The sequence below is a fragment of the Spodoptera frugiperda genome, chromosome 2 (assembly GCF_023101765.2).
Source record: "Spodoptera frugiperda isolate SF20-4 chromosome 2, AGI-APGP_CSIRO_Sfru_2.0, whole genome shotgun sequence".
In the NCBI taxonomy this organism is placed as follows: domain Eukaryota; kingdom Metazoa; phylum Arthropoda; class Insecta; order Lepidoptera; family Noctuidae; genus Spodoptera; species Spodoptera frugiperda.
Window position 1 is genome coordinate 833,097 of NC_064213.1, and position 23,259 is coordinate 856,355.

The window sequence follows — 23,259 nt, forward strand, 5'->3', positions numbered from 1 at the left end:
ACTCACTGGATCCATTGTCCTTAATTAGTAGCCGGTCAATTAGTGCCCAGTTTGCACATGAAGATGAGTCCCCGATGTTCCGATTTGTTTCGATCTGTTTACATTCTGTACTTTTATATTTGTTTGGAATAATTGTTACGAGAATTTTGAAGAAACGAAGAGTATTGAGGACGAAGATGACATTATATGTTCTATGCAATATCCGAATTAAAAGGCCCTCGGTAGAAAACAAAATTCTTAAGTTGTTTCACAAGTATGCAAATATCTTCGATAAGATTATTCCGTAAGGATATTACGCAAATATACCCCTTGGCATTAGCACATACCAATAAACGAACGGTCCACCCATTCCGCAATGCCGACTGCATTCCCTCATGTGCGCAACAAATACGTTATTAATAAACCATTAAAGTGATGCGGCCTATTTCCTTAATGTGCGTATGTGCACGCTTCATACTATTTGACAACTGCTGTTGATGTGACTTCTTAAACAGTGGACTACATTTACAACGAGTACACAAGTAATACGTATTTAATGTGTCCCTAATTTGAAATACATGTACAGTTTAAACGAGAGAGTTATCGTATCTTAGCTAAGTACTTCTTATATGTAAAACGAAATGCAGTAATTGTATAGTCCTACTTTTTACACAACAATTAAATGTGAACTCATAAATAATGCACGAAACATTGCAATTCTCATGCATCAACTGGAAAAACGATTACCAAACAATCGTAGCTGCAATTGCAGTGGCAGTTACAAGTCTATGTTGAACCACATTCAGCGGGCATAAAATGGCTAGACGTTGGTGTGAAGGTGATCTTTTTGTAAGAGCTTCGCTGGGAAATTTTGAAACTCCCACGGGAACCTACCATGAATAAATGCTGGCTAGAATTTGAGCATGGGAAGCGGAAAACGGAAAACACTGAATGAAGTAAATCTCGTATAACTAATAGATAATATCAAATCCACGTTTACAATTAAAACTGCTACCTCATCGAATCTGTAATTTGTACAAATAACTTCCAACATCATTAGGTAAAGCTGCCGTATTTCCGTATCTTACTTGGAATCACATACAGAACCGCGCTTACACAAACATAATTTATTATTTTAGTCAATAACCAGAAAAGTGAGTTTGCTTTTACGTAATCGGACACAGAATACCACGTGTGTTTAGGTATTAAACAAAATGAAATAGATTTATTTCCATGTTTTATTTAAATTGGATATGAAACTAGTCTAATGTATTCCGTCTGATGGACTAGAAATAAATAGCAACCGGTTCAAAAAATCTGCATTTAGATTATTTAGGTAATCAATTAAAAATATATCTTTGATTGAATCATCACATAACAATTTTAATTTGGTTCGCAAGCTTCGTAATTATAATCAGATTAAGATTCATAATATTTTGTAAGTAGATAAATATTATTAAGATTAAAACCTCGAAAATATTTTGGATATTATTTGGATCATAATATTAGGTAACATGTAGGATTTAAGCATGTAGGATTTAAGCATTTTTAACCTTCTTTGACTAGTTTGATAGAGATAAAATTACCTATTTTGATGCTGTAGATGTGTCCTATCTAAAACATCTTGGTGCGAAACGTAAGTACAGATTACGAGTTACGGCTGTCTCGTAAAGTAACGGTAAAATAAGATAAAATGTAGACACCATTTGAGGTAGACACGATACGGAAGCAAGGCCTCCTAAACTTTTAAAAGATTTAACAACCAACTGCTTATACATCACCAGTCTCTCGGAAACCATGCCTATTTAAGGCTTATATTGCGGAAAAGAAACAGCTTCAAATCGTTTTACTTCATTTTAAATTCCTTCTCGGAAGCATTGCAAAGAAAGTCATAAAATCCATAACTGCACCCGCGCCATCATGAACTTATTTGAAATTCAAACTTCGAACGTCGTCTATGGTTGAGGCACTAGCGTTTCGCGGTCTACCTCGAAACTGATTGAGACGTCAGTAGACCGAACTAGAATTGCTACTGATTTAATTTATGTGGTTAAACTTGTGTATTGTGAATGGGAAGGTTTAATTTGTTCGAGTGGATATTCTGAGTCTAGGAGGTTACATATTTGCGGTAGCTTTCACGGTACATTTTACTAGTGTTTTGTAACAGTTCTTACAGGTACTGTAAGGCCCGTAAATGTTCACAAAATACGACAAAAACAACGGAATTGCAGAAACGATTAAAAACAAATAGGATCTACTTTCTTAAAACACATATCTTTCCATATCAATGGCACAAACGTTCTCTGTTCTTAACATAACACTAAACAAACAACAATACAAGGAAACTTGATGAAAGGCCACTCAGACGGCACCTTGAGCGATGACATCAGACCTGTGTGTCATCTTAGGACATAGGCTTCTATCGTAATGAGTGTAAATAAAGGTGTTAAGACACTTGATGCAACGCGATTAGAATACATAAGTGGACCGAAAAGAAGACAGCGGTGACGAGAGAGTGGTTTGTAATGTTGTTGCTATGGAGTTTGGTCTAAATCTGTTCTAAATAACATGAGAATGGTTATCAGGGATCCGGCGAAGGAGAAGGAACAGGGTGGATTTTAGTCAGTAAGAGTCTGACACTCCCTCTCGCCTCGCCTATGGCGAGAGAAGTCATTGTATGATTTTCCCCTTCAAAAAAAGTAACTTAAGAATAAATGTCAAGATTCTTATTTACGTGTTTAGCTAGTTACTAGGAACGCTCTGAAACTACCTAATTTAAGTCTTCCTAGTCTTTGGAACGTCAGTTTCGGAATCTGTTTGATGGAAATAAGGAAATGGCATTTCCTTGACAATACGATAGACGTATTGAGGAACAATTAGTCCGGAGGAAATTCAGAATTACAAACATGACATGGAAAATTGAGAAATGTAGTTCACTACATTTCTTATTGTTATGATGAGTTCTTTGGCGATTTAAAGACTCATTCGTTAACTTCACACATCAATCAATCCACAGCTGGATTATGGGTATCGTCGCCGTCATTTGAAAAATCAGGGTTTTATTACGGAACACCGCTGTTCGGCTTTCGTCATGTATGCAATCTCTTAGTCGGTTCCAACGACATCTGCGGCAAGAGAAGAGATAGCGACCAACGTATTCCACTCTGCAGTCACCACCCAGCTAGGATAGAAATGTCGAAGACGTCATTCGCACAGAGTAATTAGATAAATTTGTAAACACACGTAATAGACAACTCATTACGTGTGCATCAAAATAAATTCTAAATTTAAAAAAAAGAATTAAATCATTCTTCCTCTGTAATAGTCTTAATCGAGTTGCCAGTAACAAAAATAGCAATGACACAGATTACTTTATGTACGTATGTATTGTATGACCCATGTATTAAGTACACAACATTATTTCATTGTTTATTTTCGTGATGCGAATCCGAAACGCAAATAATTTCGAAGATGACTCCTGCTACTGAAACAAGCACTGCTTATATCTGATGCATTTATTTCTGTTGTAATTGGATCGTGACTTGTTTTTATTTTTATCCCACTTCCAAAAAAGGAGTTTTTCAGTTTTACCTGTATGTTTGTGTGCGATTATTTCGCATTTGGTTGAAGCGATTTTTAAGCAGTTTTCATTATAGTATTTTTCAGTCTTATAGTATATTACCCGACTTAAAAAGTGGAGGTGCGAATTTTAAGGTATGAAGGCTGTTTAAAAGAATGTTTTATTACTCTTTTCATGACTTTTGCTTTGTTATGTTATAAGCAAATTACAATGACATACTGGATACTACCAAGTTAAAGGTCCAAGCTGCTAATAAGATGAACAAATTTAAATGTGAAAAAGGTCTAATGTGAGGATGAACTTCAATTTATTTCCTTATCAACAAAATAATTACACAGGTCACATAAAGCATTCACAACCTAATTTGTCAGTCAGATATAACCTAGGTAATTATCTAAGGAAAAAATCAAAGTGACTAAAGTACAGATAGAAAAACATAGAGTGCAGTCAGCTACCAAAATAATGATGATTTAACTTAAGAAAAAATGTTCAACCATTCAATGAACACTAATGAATGGAACAAAAAATACTGCTTTATGCAATGCCTTCCCATAATACATAGAAGCTGGCAAAGGTTGGATGGTAAGCTAAACACATACTTTTACAAATTACAAAGATTCTCTTTAAACTCTCCTGTGCTATGATTAACTAGTACAAAGTGTAAGGTTCTTAGTTCTATCCCCAAAACGGATATACTTAAGTCTATGTTGATTACATTTTTAAATAAGTATGGAACTAGTTACAATATCATCGTATCAGATATAACGATGATTTAACTGAAGAAAAATGTTCAACCATTCAACAAACACTAATGAATGGAACAAAAAACACTGCTTTGAGATAATTTTACATACTTATCTCATTCAGTGTCCGTTAATTACATGGACAAGGGTATTGGCTCCATGCCCGTGCAGTGCATACTCAGAAACTCATCAAACCAGAAAGATTATATGTTACTTTACTTGATATTTGTAATTTTTAATCCAATTTGTCCAAGATTGTACAAGTAGCGTGTGTTTAGCAATTAGAGCTTAATTAGACAAAAGTAATTAATTGTTGGTTTATTATAGTACAAGTATGTGTTGTGCAGTTAATTTTTGCTACCATTACTCATGATAAGATACCTTGTTTTCTTGGATAGGTTTTTTTTTAAGTTTTGTAGTTAATAAGACAGTTTATATAATTAGGTATGTCTAATTCAATTAATACTCACAATTCAAATGAACAATATATTTTATAAATATTTAGATAAGTAACTTGATAAAATGTTTAGGCAGAAAAAAGTTGTAAATGCGAATTAATTTTACTAATCTCACTGTTAATGGTTTTATTGAATTAATTTACATAAATTCTAAACTTAGTTATGGAATTGACTATAGGGTAACTATTATAAAAAAGTTCATAAAAATAAAAAAGGTTTAAAAAAGTTTGTAAAAAAGAAATAAAAATATTATGCAGGCTCAAAGCTTAGAAGATGAATATTTTACGTGTAAGAAATTAAATAAGTGTTGTTTTACGAAGCGAGTACCGGCTTATTTACCTATTGGTACAGGTGTAAACTAAAAATGCAAGGTCAACCACTATGGTAATACAACATACCACACCAATGACTTAGTTATCTTCTAAAATAATGTTTATTTTCATTTTTCTCACCTCCCACGAAGTCGTAAACGAGAGCGTTCAGTCATATGGTACACAACATGAGAGAATTTAGCAACATCTTCATTTTTATACACATTCTTCTATTTACGATCAAAACTGACATAAAACTCTGCAGTCATCTACTTATTTTCAAGTCAACTGCACCTTTCTATACGTAAATTGTAAATCTGATGACGATATCAACAATCAACTCACCTCAATTGCAAATTTTGGATAAAGGTATCGGTGGTCAAGTTGTCCAGCAGGACGAAGTCGGGCACACCGACTTCTGGCTGCGTCGCCATTTTTTATAATTCACTTTACAATCCACCACAACAATAAATAGCTGTTCACACACTATTTAACTTTAACGAATAAAAAATTATTGTCAACAAACCGTTAAAAATAACAGAACAAAAAACACAACTCCTCCTCTCGATCACTTTGTTCAAACTGACATTTTTTAAATAATTCGTGCTGTCACCCCGGCTCAGTGTTGCCATCATGTAAAACCATTGAAGATTTTTTCATGCGTTTTTGTTTATTTTTATTTTATGTAATAAATTACTCAGTATGTATTCAATTTTAAACTAAATTCAAATAATTAAAACTTTAATTTTTTACTTAGATGTGACTTGAGTAGTAGGAAAAATTACGATTTAATTTAAGTCTATTTCTGAACTGAGCACACCTAAAACGCCGCCATTTTCCTTGTTGTAGGTGCCTCAAATGTCATAATAATTTCAATTTTCATGTAAAATAGGATTTTCTTTGATTTTTTAAGTTATTCAGTAGGTTAATTTAAGTGTTTTGCAAAGTATTCATGTGTTCATAAGTTTTCATTCTGGGTTTGTTCGTGTGCATTAGTCTCGTGACAGAAGTTCAAGTTAGTCGTCATTTCAAGGATTCTCAATGTCCTACAATGAGGATCATCTTCATAAAAGGTAGCAAAAGCGTTACGCCCACAGCGTGAAGATAAAACCTATGTTATTGTGTTCATATGGTGATGAGAACGCGAGGAGTGGTGAAAGTGCGCGTATATTGATGGGACAATGAGCGATTCCCCAGGCGTGGAGTGGCTCCCTGCGTTTAGCCCTGGCCCGCCACGCCACAGTCCGCTAGGCCCTATCCCGCGGTTTTTGTACGAAGATGTGCAGCCGCTGGGTTTGCAGCAGGAGAACAATAACAAAGAGGCCGACCAGAAAGAGAATACGAATAAAATCAAACACGCGAAGCCCGCGTACAGGTAAACGATTTTCGTAGTGTTACATCTTAAATACTTCCTAATATGTGTGAATGAGTCATTTGTAAGTGACCCTTAGAGTGATGAGTAATGAAATGCAGCATTATGAAGGTTTTTCATGAGGTAGGCATAGCTACTGGAAGTGCTGACACAAGCATTTTAAAATCAGGTCTTACAGTTGTAAGAACTGAAATCAAGCACTTTTGTAATTAGGAAATTCCAAGAAGATACTTATCAGTTTAGTAGCCAATGTGTGAATGATAACATGTTCCCTACTGTCCAATCACTTGTAGCCAAGTGGATTTTGCTTGTCAGGTCTATTGTGTAATAAAAGCCAGAAATTGTTTCTAGGAATTTTATTTCAAAAAACATGTTATCAGCTTTAATATTTTATGCTAAACTGAACCTTATAGTTCATAGATTCTTACATAGGTACCTACTTTATGTTGAACAATGAACCATCAGGTCTAATTCTCCCAACTAAGCCTTTTTGTGTCAATACAATAATTTACATATCAATACAAACAGCTACCTAACCCAGTTACAAAAATTTGCAACAATGTCACTTTGTTCAATAATGCTAGTCAAGCTATTTATTTGGTTTACTTATAACATTTAATTCATATTAAGTAAATTATGAAAGTGATATTTTATAAACATGTCCACTTGCTAACTTTCCATTCAAAATGTTATTAAAGCTACATAAGCATGTAACATCACTGTCTTATAAACAATAGTGTTATAAGGCTCATTTGTGAATTTTAATTAGCTATTTAGAGACAAAAACTCTTTCAAATCAATCTAATAATATTTTTGGATACCTACAATGACAACTTCTACAAAACATGATATTATTTTCTTTGATAGATATCAAAAGAATTGTATAAGTACTCAATATAATCATTTAATTTTATAATCTCACATTTTTGTCACGCTTATCAGTCTTACAACTGGGTAGCCAAGAATATTGTACATGAATTTTGTAAAGTCATGCCGACATCATTGTTATTTGTTCTTTCGATCCTGCATACTTTTTATATGTGCAATGAGGAAAATATTCATAATATTATGCACTAGGAGCGTGAGGTCATCACCCTTTGGTGTCCCTTTGCCTGTAAGCACTACAATGAATGTACCATGTTCCCTGCATGTCAAACTGAGGTTACTCATATTATTCATAACTGCATATTATAATTATGTTGACTACCTATGTGTAATTAATGAGAAGAACATTTTCTACTAGCTCCATTTTCATGTGTTGTGCAATAACTAGGCATTAATTAATGTTAGGTGAACCCTTTGCATTCTTAGAAAAGGTTGATCACAAATTTTTCCTATTATACAAATCAAGAACTTGAAAGTAATTGAACAATTTGATTGAATGTAAAAACAGAATTAACTATATATTGTAGGAACAAAATGGATAGATTTTCTTATTAAAATTCACAAAGCAATATCTTAATTCAAGTATCACTTATCTAGTAATCTTAAATACGTGAGATAAATAAAGATTATAATCTGCCACATAAAAAATTACTTTAATTAAGAGTACAATAGCCTTAAAATTACAATTATGAAACTATTGTATTGTCTTGACATAATTTTTTATCAAAATCTGCAAGTTAGTGTAAGATACACATATAATATATCTGTAGTGTGAGATTATTTGATGACGTTTATGTGTTATCCATGAGATTAAAACAATTTTATCTGATAGGACAAGTTTATTGTGCTTTAAATGGGCTAGGAATGTTCTGGCTGATAATAAATTAATTAATCTTTGCTAAATATTATTTGGAAACTTTGATTTTCATTCATATTGATGTTTCTGGACACTATAGAATAGGTATGCCTTTGTCTAAAATTTAATGTCTGCATGTTAAATGCTGCTGTAATAACATTTTTTCATGTTTCTAGTAGTCAAGGTGTCTCCAATTTTCCTCATTTTAATTTTATGAATAAAGGACAAAGACTTGGTCACTGAAATTTTGTTGTTGTCTGTTGGAACAGCTGAAATATTAAACTGTTTCAGGAATATGTTTGCTCTCACCATTTACACATTTCACAACACTGTTCTCTATTTATTACTAAAGTAACTTAAAAAGTTGTATAAAATGTTCTAATACTTAGTTAATCCTTTTTTACTAAGACTTTACTTACTGTAGAAACCTACATAGATTATTAAAAAATAAGTCTTGGTATGATGTATGTAATTATAAAAGAGACAGAATAAGATTTCTCTTTAACTATGAACTTGAAAAAACAAAATATCCTGTATAATATCCTGATGTTATAACTTATTGTGTTCCAGTTATGCTAGTATGATAAGGCTGGCTATCAGCAGTTCCCCGAATGGCAAGATGACGCTGAACGAGATCTACACATACATATGCAATGCCTTCCCTTATTACAAAGAAGCTGGCAAAGGTTGGATGGTAAGCTAAACACATACTTTACAAATTAGTTACTTATAAAGATCCTCTTCAAACTCAACTCATTCTCTCAAAAAAAATAAACTAGCACAAAGAAGTGTTCTTAGTTCTATCCCCAAATCGGATTTAAGTCGCATGTAGATTACTACATTTTCGTAATTACTAGACTAGTTAGCATATCAGCCATAAGACATTACTGCCTCACAAAGGTCTCTCCCTAAGATTAGCAGACCCACATCTAACGGCTCTGACTGACTAGTGTACAGCATTTCCCATTGGGATATAACAATTTTTGACTGCATGGTTGGCGCGGTGGCTGGGTAACCGACTGCCGCGCAACGTGTAGCGGGTTCAATTCCCGCACGGAACAACTCTGTGTGTGATCCTCAAGTTGTTGTTTCGGGTAATTTATGTATCAAGTGCATGTGAACTTGTATGTTTGTAAACCCACACACGACACGGAAGAAAATCCCAGTGTGGAGCAAAGTTTATTTTTTTAATGAAAACAAAAACAATATTTTAAAAACAAGCTTGGGTTTTTAGTAATTTAATAGTTAAATAAAACTATCATCCATTGTCTTTCCTCTCTTCTCACAATAGCGAAGAATGGCCGACCTTACCGCGAGATACCTATTCAATGAATTATTATTTCCTTTTCAGAATTCAATACGGCATAACTTATCCCTAAACAAATGCTTCATGAAAGTGGCTCGCAGTAAAGACGATCCAGGCAAGGGCTCCTATTGGGCGATGGACACCAGCTACAAAATGGCGGAGGTCGCGCCTAGAAGACGCAGGAGTCTTAGGGTGAGTTGTAAACCTGATCATTATGATTATCAACCAGAAGGTGTCCATATATCGACCAGACGGACATACTATATCGACCTAAAGAAGGGCCATATTAAAAGTATCCTTAATCGATGACTGTTGATGAAGCGATAGAGAGGAGATGTAAGAATCATAGCAATTGGCGTGCCAGTCTCTGCCTACCCCCATGGAAGTCAGCCATGAGGTTATGTACTTATGTATGTATTTTCATTGCTGAACAAAGGGGGATGTCATCATGAGTCCTCCACGTTGAACTACAACTTGCTACACTATTTGCATCCAATGGCTCCTCGCGATGCGACTGTTAAATGTGTGTTAAGAGTTCAGAATTGTATATCTCCGTAATGAATTTTAGTATCTAACGTTTTAATTGTGAGTCATTAGTTCCAATTTGACTTTAAAAAAATCCCCAAATACGTCATTGTGTTAATACATATTTTACTTACACAATGTTGTGTCTTTGGAAAATAGATCTTCTGTCTCAAATAATAGAGTTTAATATAGCTTGCTTTAAGTAGATGATTTGGGAAATACACCTGCGCATGTATTAGAGTTGGATTTTCATGAGGTGTGGTATGATTGTTGTGTGTACTCGTACAGATGGCCCCGTACAGCCCGGAGTGCAGCTCCAACAGTAGCGGCGAGGCGGGCGCGGGGCCGGCCGGGGCCGACGCCGCGCCCACGCCGCCCGCCACGCCCACCACGCCCACCACGCCCACCTCGCCCACCGTGCCCGGCGCCGTCAAGGAGGAACCTGTCGTCAAAGAGGAATCAGGTAAACTATTACCGGATACCCAAATATGTTAATGAGGCTTGCTACAACTACTAATCCAACCCTGACTTCTCTACTAAGAATGTGATGGCTGTTAACAAAGAAGAACTGCGTTTTACGTATGTCGTGTCTTATTACAGATTCGAAGCACACAGATGACGCGCTGTCGGCACTGATGAACGAGGAGCTGATGACTGACGTCGACATAAGCAGCGGTGAGTACAATGTACTGTCTCGACTTGCAGGCTAATGGTATTGTATGGCAAGATGTTAATGATGTATGTGTACTAGACCGGTCGTGGTGTGACGGAGGACGGCGCCATGTTTGCGGAGCGCTGCGCCACAGTTCGCTGACGGACGACTACGGGAACTTCGTCGTCACACGGTACGACTGCGACTGTCCCGCGGACCCCGAGCCCACTACTGTGGGGGCTGGGGCTGGGGTTGGAGCCGGGGTGGTGGGGCCCGAGATAGCAGCGCCGCTGACCCCGCTGACCCCGCTGACGCCGCTGACCCCGGCGTACGTGCTGCCGTACTGGAACACGGAGAATTTATAACACAAGTCCCCTTGCGCGCCCCGCCCCTGACTCCGGTCCGCTGTCCTCCATTCGGTTGCTCCGTGTCTTCATATCATGTATCTGTATCAATGTTTGTTTCGTGTCAATTGTTCCCCGCGCTCTGTCACTCCTTCTATAGCGTCCGTCTTGGCGTCGATCGAGTATACTTAACTAAACTTGTCTAGAGTAAGCTAAACGTAAGCCAGGTTAGATGTAACGGATTGCGCAAGAGTTTTGATCAAGTTTAAATGATATGTTACACACTAATATCTTAATTAATATAGGAAATATTATCTTTATATCGAATTGTTTGTTACGTGAACTTGATCAAAATGTTTGCTTGTTTGGATCGAAAGTTAGCTTGATGATAAATAACTAGAGATTAGTACATGTGTTCGAGTGAAGCTTGCCATTTTTGACACGTTTTGAACTTTATATACTTGACTGTGGTGATGACTGGACTGGCAGATGGCTTGAAAAGAAATGGAAGAATTGGTAAAAAGAACGATGTGTATTAGAGTAAAACTAATCACGCCAAACAATTATACACTTTTTGATGTAGTTTATGTAAAAAAAACCAAGCTCTATTAGCCAAAATACACTGAAAGACTAGGAGAGTCTTGTAGTTGGCTAAATAAATGGAAATATAACATTACATTGTAAGGGAACTATACAGCCTCCGTCGTTGCCACGTCGATAGAAGATATACCGAAACTAAACACATAGATGTTACTTATAAACGTTTTATACAAGAAAGTGATTCCAGAGAACATACAGATCAGCAACATATCTGTCGGGTTACGATATATAGAGTAGTGTAGTTACCTTAGTCGAGGGACTTGTTGTATTGTTATATAAGCGTTGTATAGCGTTACGTGGCGGACACACGTCCTCTAGCACAGCAGGAATGTTGAATATGCTATCTTCCCATCACATCGTACATAAAGAACAGTTCAATCGTTCAAAATAACATTACAAACAAATATTGTACCTAAGTGTATATTGTACTTTGTCACAATAGCTTTGTCCCAATATTATTTTATTTATTTTTAGCCATGGTCGTCACTGTAAGGCATAGGCCTCCCTTCTTTCTATCTTTTTATCTCAATATAAAATATTTAAAAAAATACACATACATACATTTGCAATACAAAAATGACTATACGAAACCCGTCCTGCGATCCGCGAAAGCTAAATAAAATGATTAAGAATTAAAGAAAACAGGACTTCGCGACACGAAAGAATACAGTCTACATTCCCGAAGGTAGCATATTCAATGTAAACGGATGAAGTAATAGATATATGACAGTATTGGAGCCAGAGTGGTGACGAACAGATCTCAGAATGACCAGTATAATATATTATTATAATTAAAAAATATATAATATTATAGTGTGCTAATATTTTATAATTTTAACTGTGCATAATGTAATATTAGTTACATTTAGTTATAACATATAAAATAAATATGAGTTAGTCTGTACGAATTTATAATTTAAATATAAAGTATGTAACTATTAATCTATTTAATATGAAGTCACACTTATATACGTAAATATTGCTTTTTTAGGAAATCGTATATCGGCCTATGGATATATTATACTTATATGTTATAGGGCACGCGCGGGCGCACCCTGCTGTACCACTGCTTCAGGGAATAATATTACTTGTGGTATTATTGAAGTATTACCAGTTGTAATAATTATGTTATTTTAAGGATTTGAATTAAAGTACAGTATAAAAATATTATTATATTCAGTAATAAGTGTTTCTTAAGTTACGCACGTTGGAAGCAGTAGTACAGCGGGGCGCGGCCTCGCGTGCGCGCTGTTAGGTTCGGCTTGCCTAAGTAACGATTATTTCTAGTTTATTTTTATAAGGTGCAAATACGTATTTTTGTGCCATAGTAGCGTGGGTCGAAGGATGGCATTGAACACTTAGAATTATATATAAAAATAAAAGAAAAAATAAAACTGTCCCATATCTTATTAAAAAATGTGTTCAAAAAAAGTTTTTTAGAAGTTGTACCTACATACACGAGTAACATTAGTATGTGTATATAGTAGTAATTATTTTAATATTAACTGAGAACACTTGGGATGTTATGTATTGTAACATTTTTACCCGTTTATATTGATAGTGCGAGCCACGAATTTTTATATGTAAGCTCACATATTTGTAGGTTTAAGTGAATCGTTCATTTATATTGAAGCTTGGATGGGCGCGAGTGTCCCGGTGAAATATGTGAGCATTATGTATCGAGTCGCGGGCGGACCGCACTCCTGGCGCGCCACGCATGTACCAGACTACATGTACTACCGTACCGACATACTAATCGAAGCGTAAAGTTATAAAGTTTGCTTTGAGTAAAATATACAACTGAATTTGTTTTTCTACAGCGACGTAAGAGTGTGGTCCAACCGAGTATGATTCATTGTCCTTGTGGTTGATTGTGGTTATATACCTTATACCTATGTAATTAATGTTCAGATTCGTTTACAAAAATATTGAGTAATAATAACATTGGTTGAACATTCCTTTGCCATCGACAAGTATAATTAAAAGATGTTGTAATTTTATTTATATGAGAATATGTTAAATCTTTTGTGTGCTAACTAAACTTTATGAGGTTATTGCTATCATTTTTCATAGGGCAAAAAGAAGAGATGAATAAAGTAAATCAGTGTTTAAAATATATCTTTTAGAAAAATATAGCAATAATCTAATTTTATTTAGTGCGCAAGATAATTTAACGCTTTGGTACAGTTTTTGTACATACATAGGTTTCGCTACTTTTGTATTTATTTAGATTTACGATGATTTAAATTATTTACTTAAGTACATATTTGTTTACTTTTTTATACCAAGTTGTAGCGGAACCAACAGTTATTGTTCAATAACTGACAATAAAATCGTATTTATATGCTATTTTTTATTTAAAAGCATTGTACTTTAAGTTTATGGTATTCCTGAACTTGAGTTGGGAATAATGTTTATGGAAATATATAGGTCTACTCTGGGACACGGGTGTTAAACAAAAACACTATCAAATACGTAAAGGTTATGTTTTCAGAGAAGCTATATAAATGCAAATTACTTATAACTATTTGTTATCGATGCATACACCCGTGTCCCTGAGTAGCAAACGGTAGGTTAGAAAGTGTCCTGTCCCTACTTTGTTGTAAGAATTAAGTTGATAGAATATTATATTGTTAATACGCAGTACAGATAACAAATAGTTAGTTTTATACTGTGTCCTAGGACAACAAACGTCGGTTCTCTAGGGGCCTTATACATGAACAGTTTTATACAATCTGTCGGACACTTTCACTCAAATAAGGTACAGAATTTTTAAAGTTTTATTTTTTTACGCATAATTTGATACAGACATAATAATCTTACATACAGAGGTGCATAGATTTATTTGCCATTAGTTGCCATTTTATATTGTTTGATAGTATTTATTGTTTTCTGTGATAAAAAAAGAAAATCCTTTTATTTTTCGAAGATGACAAAATGACGTACTTTGTATTATTTTTTTATTAAATATAGGTCCTTCAAATGTGTCGTCGCAAATAATATATATGTATAAATAAAGGTTTAATATACAGATAGTTGATTTGCAAGTTGTATGTACGTAAGTGTAAGATAGACGATACATTTGAAGTAACTATTGTAATGGTACTTTTGTAACGATTAACAACATTAATTTTATAATAACACAGAGCTGGTGCAAGTCGAGGGGACTGTACTATCGTAAGGACTGATTGAGGCATTGTCACGGGTACTACACGTAGCGTACGAGCAGCTTGGTTTCATAAATAAGATTCCACACTTCATACATAAACAAAAAAGAATGTAATTAAATTAATGGAGAAGTTTCTTTTTTGTAATATAAATGTTCGACGGCCGTGGCAGTGTCCGACTGCACCGCTCACAATAAGTATTTTACGTTATTTCGGTTACTCACTCCGCCTATAAATGATATTAACGCGGCGATATGAAAATTAACTATTTTATTGTAATCACGTTAGCCGTTAATTTAAGAGTAGGATGTTCTACCTCTAAACAAATCATAGTTGATGTACAATATTATAAACTTTTAACAGAATTATGATGTTTTATTTCTTCCTGCACACCTCTTATCACAGTCTCATCCCGCTTCGTAATCTTCCACGTGTAATAAGAATCTAATACTAATTTCTCAATATCTTATTTCTAGACAATTTTCACATTGTTTTTCTTTTGTTTTGTTTTCTTTAAAAAAAAACGTTGCCCCACATTACGATTTTCTCCTGTATCGTGGGTGCGTTTACAAACATACAAGTTCACATGCACATGTCACCCAGACCCGAAACAACAATTTGTGGATCACACAAAGAATTGCTCCGTGCGGGAATCGAACCCGCTACACGTTGCACGACAGCCAGTTACCCAGCCACCACACCAATCGTGCAGTCAGTCATTGTAATATAGGTAAAGGGCAAATTTTGCTTGGGTCTACACGGCAATGTGGAAGCCTGATCCAACCAATTTAAGACATGCAAGAGAAGAATAGAATAATAATAATTCTATATTTCTATACCAACAGAAGAATTTTCAATCTCATTGATTTAAAGAATTTCTACTGTCACACCATTGGACGTTAAATTTTCTCAGTCATTGTCTAATCATTTATTGTCTGGTGTGCATGAAAACGGTAGCCCCCATTGACATGTACCAGAGTGACAGGAAAAGTGGATAGCAGGTAATGGTGACAATTTATTTTTTTTCTAGACAACGCCGAAGAAATATTCCTAGCATTCCCTGTTTCTATAATTATGTAGCATATCTTTACAAATTCTTTACTCTGTCTGTATTCACAAAACCTTATTTTATAAGATACTTTCCGAGATCTGGCTGATCGTCTTTAAGAACTGAGGGACCACACTTTATGGGTCGCAGTTTTTAATATATTTGTTTACAAATTTTCAGATTCGTTCTACAATTGTTTTAAGTCTACTATTAAATCCTAGAACTTTCATTTCGCAAATTCCCAGTGTGGTCCCTCAGTTCACCCACATATCAGGGTTGTAGGGTGTAGTAAGAGTTACACAATAAAACTGTAGTTAATTTTTTTATTAATCAAAAATACATAATACTTCTGACCATGTACTAGGATAGCGTAGTAAGAGGTGTTTTGAAATTCGTTAAATGGATTTCGGTTATTTAAATGTTCTATTCTATTTCTTTTAATTTGTCTCAACTGTAATCTGTCACTAATGGGAAGTGGGAACAAACCAAGTTGTTTTTGCCATTTGTCAAAAAAAAAAATAGTAAAATATATTTCTTTAATTTTAATGGACAGTCATTCCGATCTGCTGCTGATCTAAATGTTGAAATTGCTTATTTGGAATAAAATATCATGGGTTATTCAGAATAGAAACAACAATAGAAATATCAACAACTTTAATGATTGAATATATACAAGAACAATATACATACACAAGTTTAACAATATTATCTGGAGCGGGCACTGGGCGCGGGCGGGCGAGACGCGAGCCCCGCCGCCACGGTGGACATAACGTGAGCAATACGGCAGCAAAGAATTCTAATATAACAAAAATATACGCAATTTAGACGATACACTTCGCAACTAAAATTTCTAACACGAAAAACCTAAACATTAAAAATTAAACATTGACATCTCACATTACTAAAAATAAATTTTGATGATCCTCTACCACTTCCTAATTTCCATTACAAATACAGAATCGATTCGTTGTGATTACAAAATTTTAAATGATAATAGCTTAATAATAAAAACTACAATTTAGTTAACACTAAAACTAGATACAAACGCTAACTTTTATGAAACAGAAAAATGTACTTTTGAGGACTTAGAGAATAATATACAAGGAGAATAAAATAAAAGCATCCAAATTGCACACAAGACATAAAATGAAGGATGAAGCACCATACCTCAATAGTTACAGGGTATTATTGTCGATACGGAGGGGAAGCAGTACTAGGTGCAGTGGCTCAGTAACTACGGCACTCAGAACACATCTACCTAAGTTCCAAGCAATGCTTTCTATATTTCTGGAAGATATTTGAAGAAGTAAAGTTAATGCGTACAAGGTATGGAAAGTCCGCAAGCGGCTACTCGCTAATAAGTCCAGTCATTTAGTAGATAAAAAGGGGGTTACCTGGAATTTTCCGGGAGTTTTGAAAATTGGTGAATTTATAGATTTGGGTATGCTCTTTTCGAATTTCAATTTTGCCACCTCGTACACCCGCCGCTCGCGCCGCCATATTGAAAAAATGGCGCCTAAAAACGGTTTTTTATTAATATCTCCGTTCCGACGCATTTTACGAAAAAATATTTATTTACAAAATTAAACTAGAAAAAATTTCCTACAATTTATGTATTGATAACTTTTTCATAAAATCAATAGTTTTTGGCGTACGAGCGCCGCAAAGTATTATTAGTCCAGTCAAATTAGGATTTCACCTCGGAATTTTAGATACCCAGCTGTAATTTTGTATATACTTGTATATTGACTGCCTGAAACTTGTCTCAAAACCTACATATGGTAGGGTGTAAGCAACTATTAAATTTTAATGTCCAAACGTCCAAAAAACGTTTCTTTGCGCTTTTTGGAAGTATCTCATTTCCTATGGGTTTTTGGTATTTGCATTTAATACCAATATTGTAGAATACAAAATTCTCTACAACTTTTGTCTAAACTTTTTTTTATACGGTGCACCGTTTCCGAGATAGAGGGGGAGAGCGCGCGGTCACTGCACCTCTTCAAAAATTTTTTTTCGTCTAACCTATCTGTGATGGTTGTCTATGGATAGGCCATTAAAAATACGTCATGGTTCCTGTTGTGTACTGATTGTAGGTACTTGTCAAATCTTAGTATGTAAGTCAAGGGTACAACACTATTAGTTTAGTTCACCTTTGTACTGTACAACCCTATTAGTTTCAGTTCACTTTTGTAACGGTTTTGCTACAAAGCACAATAAACGTATTTACTTAAATATGTTATTTTAATGGACTTAACAGTTCCTAAAACCATTTTTCGTCAAAATCAATTGTTTGAAAGATAGACACTTCCAAAGTGGAAAAATGAGGTCTATCGAATGTGTCCTGCCCTCTAACTTTTAAAATAATTGAGTAAGAAAACTAAAAAAAATATATGCTGTAGATTTTAATGCAAACTTTCAACGAAAATTGGTTTGAACCAGATATCATAATTAGTTTTTAAGAATTGATACATTTAAAAAAAACACATTGTATGTACACGTGGTGGTGCAGATGAATAATACTTTGCGGCGCTCGTACGCCAAAAACTATTGATTTTATGAAAAAGTTATCAATACATAAATTGTAGGAAATTTTTTCTAGTTTAATTTTGTAGATAAATATTTTTTCGTAAAATGCGTCGGAACAGAGATATTAATAAAAAACCGTTTACAAACAATGTGTGTTGTACAAACAGGTTAGTTTCGGTAGGTTCCTGTTTCTGATGTTATATGTGTTATGTTATATGTTCCACCGTGTCCTCCGGGCGGTCTTCGCAGTGATGACACCCGGGCGTTTCCTCCCGTCCAATCAAAAACAGGATCCTACCGAAATTCCTGTGTCCGGTAAGCACCTGCGTCAGGCGGTAGGTGAGGACGCCATGGCGCCTCTCTAGCCACTCCTCAAACAGGGGACTTACCTCTGCAATGACAGCGAGCCCAGCCCTCGGTTGCGACAGTCGTTGCTACACAACACACATTTTTTGTACACGTGGTGGTGCAGATAAATAATACTTTGTGGCGCTCGTACGCCAAAAACTATTGATTTTATGAAAAAGTTATCAATACATAAATTGTAGGAAATTTTTTCTAGTTTAATTTTGTAGATAAATATTTTTTCGTAAAATGCGTCGGAACGGAGATATTAATAAAAAACCGTTTTTAGGCGCCATTTTTTCAATATGGCGGCGCGAGCGGCGGTTGTACGAGGTGGCAAAGTTGAAATTCGAAAAGAGCATACCCAAATCTATAAATTCACCAATTTTCAAAACTCCCGGAAAACTTTCCAGGTAAAACTACCAAATGACTGGACTAAATATCGTATTCAATATATTCCTATATAAAAATATGAAAAAAATAAAATAATAATTTAATCGTGTTTAAAATCTAGTGATTCGTCAACCGTGTCAACAAAGGAGCGAGTAAAATTTAAAATATACGTATTCACAGCCCTAACAACACCCATTGGACGTCCCTAATGAAGTCGAAGGATATATTTACAATGTTCAAGAGATTGTCTTGTTCACTAGACACTACTCTACGTGTATACTGGAGGCTCCTGCCGAGTCCTTCGCGTACAACAGTCATAAAATTAATGAAGCTAATTCAACGACCGTATATTCGTAAACAAGACAACATTTATTACTTTCCATGACATTCTTGGCAACACATTTCAAATGTTTGACCAAACATTTGGGCTGTAAACTGTTAGAATTCATACAAGTTCAGCGGTGCGCAAAGTTCATCGTATCTAAATATAAAGCCGTAGTAAACTCTCAGTTACTGGGTTAACAGTTTGATCAAACATTAGACACAAGTTAAAATTTAATACACCTTAAATTCCAACAAATCTTACATGGAGTGTGGCCAGAAAACACTGGGTAGACTTTTAATTAGTCAACAATGAATTATTGAAGAGAAAGAAATACATTACAAGAGAGTTTGAATGAATGTAGAGTGGACATTTAATTGTAACATCTGAGCCATCTCTGGCCACACTCCCAAACATTAACATACAGTAAAACACTAGATAATATTTACTTCTATAACATATTACTATAATGAAAACAAGTAATAATTTGAATATAATAATATGTACTGCAATTAATTTTCTCTTGTACAATGTGTAAATAACTGTATAAATTCTGATAAGGCATACTGTATGATACATGGTGTATACATTTGCGAGTACTCAGATCACCACGGGATTACCATAAATATAATATTCCTTTATACCCAACAATTTGTAGCTGAAGCAAACAACGCTCTGTCGATCTATTGCTAGTTATTGCTTATTTAATTACAAGTTACAATTTTGTGTATTTATACTATTATGCCTAGACACGATCAAAATTAGGCAATTTAATATAATGATAAACTCTGAAAACATTTGTATATTTATGTTAGTAACTATAACTATTCAAGTTTTAGGGCGCACGTGAAATATGATCAAAATACTTAGACCAAACATGTTTCTTGAATTAAAGATGTATGAATAAATATGTAAATGAATCGACCAAAATGTGGATGAAGAGTAACCTAGCTAAATAATACGTTTGTAACACACGTGTAGTTATAAAATTGAATAATACCAGATGAAATGAATTATACAATGTGATATTTGTAAAGATATAATAAAACAATGACACAAAATACTTCTAAATGAAATGACTAAAGTTCTCACATGTATGCTACGCAAGCCGCGATGTCCTCGTGTATGTAATGTAACTAGCGCCTAACTCCGGTCAGCGGGAAGCTAAATACAACGTTGAATATGAAAATATATAATTATCTTGCATACTACTGTACCATTTCATAAATATTTCAATATAATGTAAGACACTATCTGATTGTACGAGGCATTTATCTTCTTACGTTAAAAATACGCCTTTTTAATTTTAATGAATATAATATTCTTCTAGTAAATAAGTAGGTAATCAATATTTAATACGCTTTGTAAATAACTATAATTTGTTTTAATTAAAATAGCTATTGGCATGGGAGCAAGGCTTAATTGACGCAACAATGGTTTGTAATCTAATACATTTGATTATTATTTAATATTTACTCTTTATTGCTTGAACCTATGTTTCTTATTACATCATGTAATATCTAAGACGCATGCAATTTAGGCTTCACTGTAGATTTTATATCGGAATAATAATTATCTTTCTATAACAATTGTAAATAACAATATATTGGTGTTCTATTTAAATCACATTGATGTACACACAATTTTCAATGACATTTAAAGTTGTTGTTCAGAAAAATGTGTAAAATTCATTTTGAATTCTATACAGCTTGTAATATAGACCATTTTAGACAAACAGGCGATTTTGTTAATGTCTATCGGCGATGACTCGGGGCAAGTTTATTACGACTTGTAGAACAGTTGTCGTGTTTTTACAAATTGACGAGATTAGTCCCTGATCTAACCTTAAACCTTCAATTTACCGAACACAAGTCAACTAAATCAGTTTGTTACATTCTTTGTTTACGTTCGTAACCAAGCTACGTTGATTGGCAAGTAATTACATTGAGTAGTGGTGTATAGAATAGTGCACCATGGTACCTGTATTTAAAGTACAAATTTCATTTCTAACGACATCATTAGTATCATGTATTGAATAAAAACTGGAATTTCGGTTGTTCTGCTGGATAGAATAAACAAGAGTACTCTATGATACCAATGATTTCGCTCCATACAGGTACCACTGGAGTCAGATGAGACGGTCATACATTTGAGATCACTTGACCGTCCCACCTAGTATTGACAATCCCCACTACAAGTACTATCAACTACTGTGTAGTTCGATCATCAAGTTACAATATAAATGGTGTGCATTATACTGCAATATTCCAGAGGAAATAAATAAATAGTAGTTAGTACCGACGTGTCGCTACCTATGTACAAGTGGTGGCTCAGAGCGAGTCTCGATGCCACACCCAGGTCCGCTTCGTGTGGTCGAACCGGTGCGCCAGCCACTGCGCCTGGAGCAGCTCCAGCCGGTCCTGGCTTAGGTATAGTGGTTTGCCACGCCTGGAGGAAAAGGTTTTATTAGATAACCAAACTTAATAGACAGTTATACCTTATGCGCTGTAACAAGGTGCGGCTGACAGATGCCAGTATGACGTTGACGTCTCTCTTTAGGGATGGACATTAGAAAAATCTTTTTTTATCGCTATCGATACTCGCAGCATACATTTAATTCTCTTTAATTTTTTTATTAAATGTGTGTGTTATTTAGTTGTGCAGTGTAACTACGTGTATATACTTGTCAAAATAAATATTTTATGACCGAGCCCTGAGGTGTTTCAGGGTTTCAGTTTTACAGAACCGTGAAGAATATAAGTATATATTAGTTTGTATATGTTACTAAAGCAACCACGATCTTTCAGATTAAGTACCACCACGCATTATCAAAGGCGCCGGAAATGTCTACTACATATTTGTGCTCAGAGAAAGTCACTGTGGTTCGGGCAGAGAGTGCCGCGTCTTCAGTAGATTTACCCACATAATTAAAGGTTTTTTAAGAGTGATAATTGAACGACGTTTTTTATTTTAAAAAAACATCGACTGCCTATCCATCGTAGCAGTACATCCCATCACTAAACACGACTATGGCTTTACGTTATACGCATAACACTTTACTTTATTTTTAATTTTATTAGATTTTATTTAAAGACTAGAACATACCGGTTAGTTTTAATTTAATTAACTACACTTCCGAATGATTTAACATAATACGAATGTAATACAGTTAAAATACTAAGGCATAATTTTTAAATCGCAGCAACTTTCAAGGGTGATACGAAACGTTACTGAATCTGTCAGCCGCACCTTGTTACGGCGCATAGGGTATAATTAACTAAATTTGTCAATGATTGGAATAAAATAACTGTGTAACCACGGTTTCAGCTCGGGAACAAGGGCTCTGGTTGAGCACGAAACTAGACAGGCATCCTCGTAAACAATGATGTGAACTGATGACTAGCGGTATTAACATTATTTAGTTGAGTTGTTTATATGAAATTATTTAGAGTGTATGTGTACTGACTTGAGGTCCCGATCCTCTTCATCGTAGTCGTCGAGGTAGAGCGAGCCCCAGAGACAGGCGCGGCGGCCGCGGATGACGATGATGTACGTCGACGTCACCACCAGGAATATGCCCGTGCCGCCGCCGCACTCCATGGCGTGCTGCAATGTACAGTTACAGTTTAATTTCAAAGCTTTTAAAGCTACTGCTGATGCTGCTTGAGATAGACGAGGTGTATGACATACTTTTCTTCAATTACATAGTTTGGTGATACTGGCATTGTTCTTGGTGTAATGTTGAAAAAAGTTGTATATCTAGCGGATTGTTGTACAATGTGTATAGTGTAGTGGACAGTACCTGCACGGCCTCGGCCACCTGGTGCTGCCTGCAGCAGGGCTGCTT

The 23,259-nt window shown here is 35.0% G+C and overlaps 3 protein-coding genes across 4 annotated transcripts in view; 1 reads left to right on the forward strand and 2 right to left on the reverse strand.

Moving 5' to 3' along the window:
* Nucleotides 1–5,660, reverse strand: part of LOC118269231 (unconventional myosin ID) — a 34,481-nt gene extending 28,821 nt beyond the window's left edge. Inside the window, exon 1 of the mRNA XM_035584236.2 lies at nucleotides 5,417–5,660. Coding sequence (XP_035440129.2) covers nucleotides 5,417–5,505 — 89 coding nt within the window. The 5' untranslated portion in view covers nucleotides 5,506–5,660. The remainder of the gene's footprint in view (nucleotides 1–5,416) is intronic.
* A 219-nt stretch (nucleotides 5,661–5,879) lies between these two features.
* LOC118268999 (forkhead box protein J3-like) lies at nucleotides 5,880–15,143 on the forward strand. Its single transcript, XM_035583865.2, has 6 exons — nucleotides 5,880–6,446; nucleotides 8,755–8,878; nucleotides 9,536–9,682; nucleotides 10,304–10,478; nucleotides 10,616–10,690; nucleotides 10,767–15,143. The coding sequence occupies exons 1-6, from the start codon at nucleotides 6,253–6,255 to the stop codon at nucleotides 11,030–11,032; spliced, it is 981 nt and encodes a 326-aa protein (XP_035439758.1). The 5' UTR covers nucleotides 5,880–6,252; the 3' UTR covers nucleotides 11,033–15,143.
* A 1,322-nt stretch (nucleotides 15,144–16,465) lies between these two features.
* LOC118269043 (E3 ubiquitin-protein ligase Ubr3) overlaps nucleotides 16,466–23,259 on the reverse strand; it is a 59,124-nt gene continuing 52,330 nt past the window's right edge. For both annotated transcript variants that reach the window (XM_050701064.1, XM_050701072.1), the window contains 3 exons: nucleotides 22,879–23,018; nucleotides 19,134–21,860; nucleotides 16,466–17,180 (listed from right to left, as the gene is read on the reverse strand). In XM_050701064.1, the coding sequence (XP_050557021.1) occupies nucleotides 21,743–21,860; nucleotides 22,879–23,018 (258 nt within the window). In that variant the 3' untranslated portion in view covers nucleotides 16,466–17,180; nucleotides 19,134–21,742. The remainder of the gene's footprint in view (nucleotides 17,181–19,133; nucleotides 21,861–22,878; nucleotides 23,019–23,259) is intronic.

Bases quoted from the DNA above. Each gene is read 5' to 3' on its own strand.
- LOC118268999 (XM_035583865.2), top strand. From the start codon at position 6,253: ATGAGCGATTCCCCAGGCGTGGAGTGGCTCCCTGCGTTTAGCCCTGGC. The intron at 8,879-9,535 runs GTAAGCTAAACA...TTTCCTTTTCAG, and splicing joins AAGCTGGCAAAGGTTGGATG to AATTCAATACGGCATAACTT. The intron at 10,691-10,766 runs GTGAGTACAATG...TATGTGTACTAG, and splicing joins TGACGTCGACATAAGCAGCG to ACCGGTCGTGGTGTGACGGA.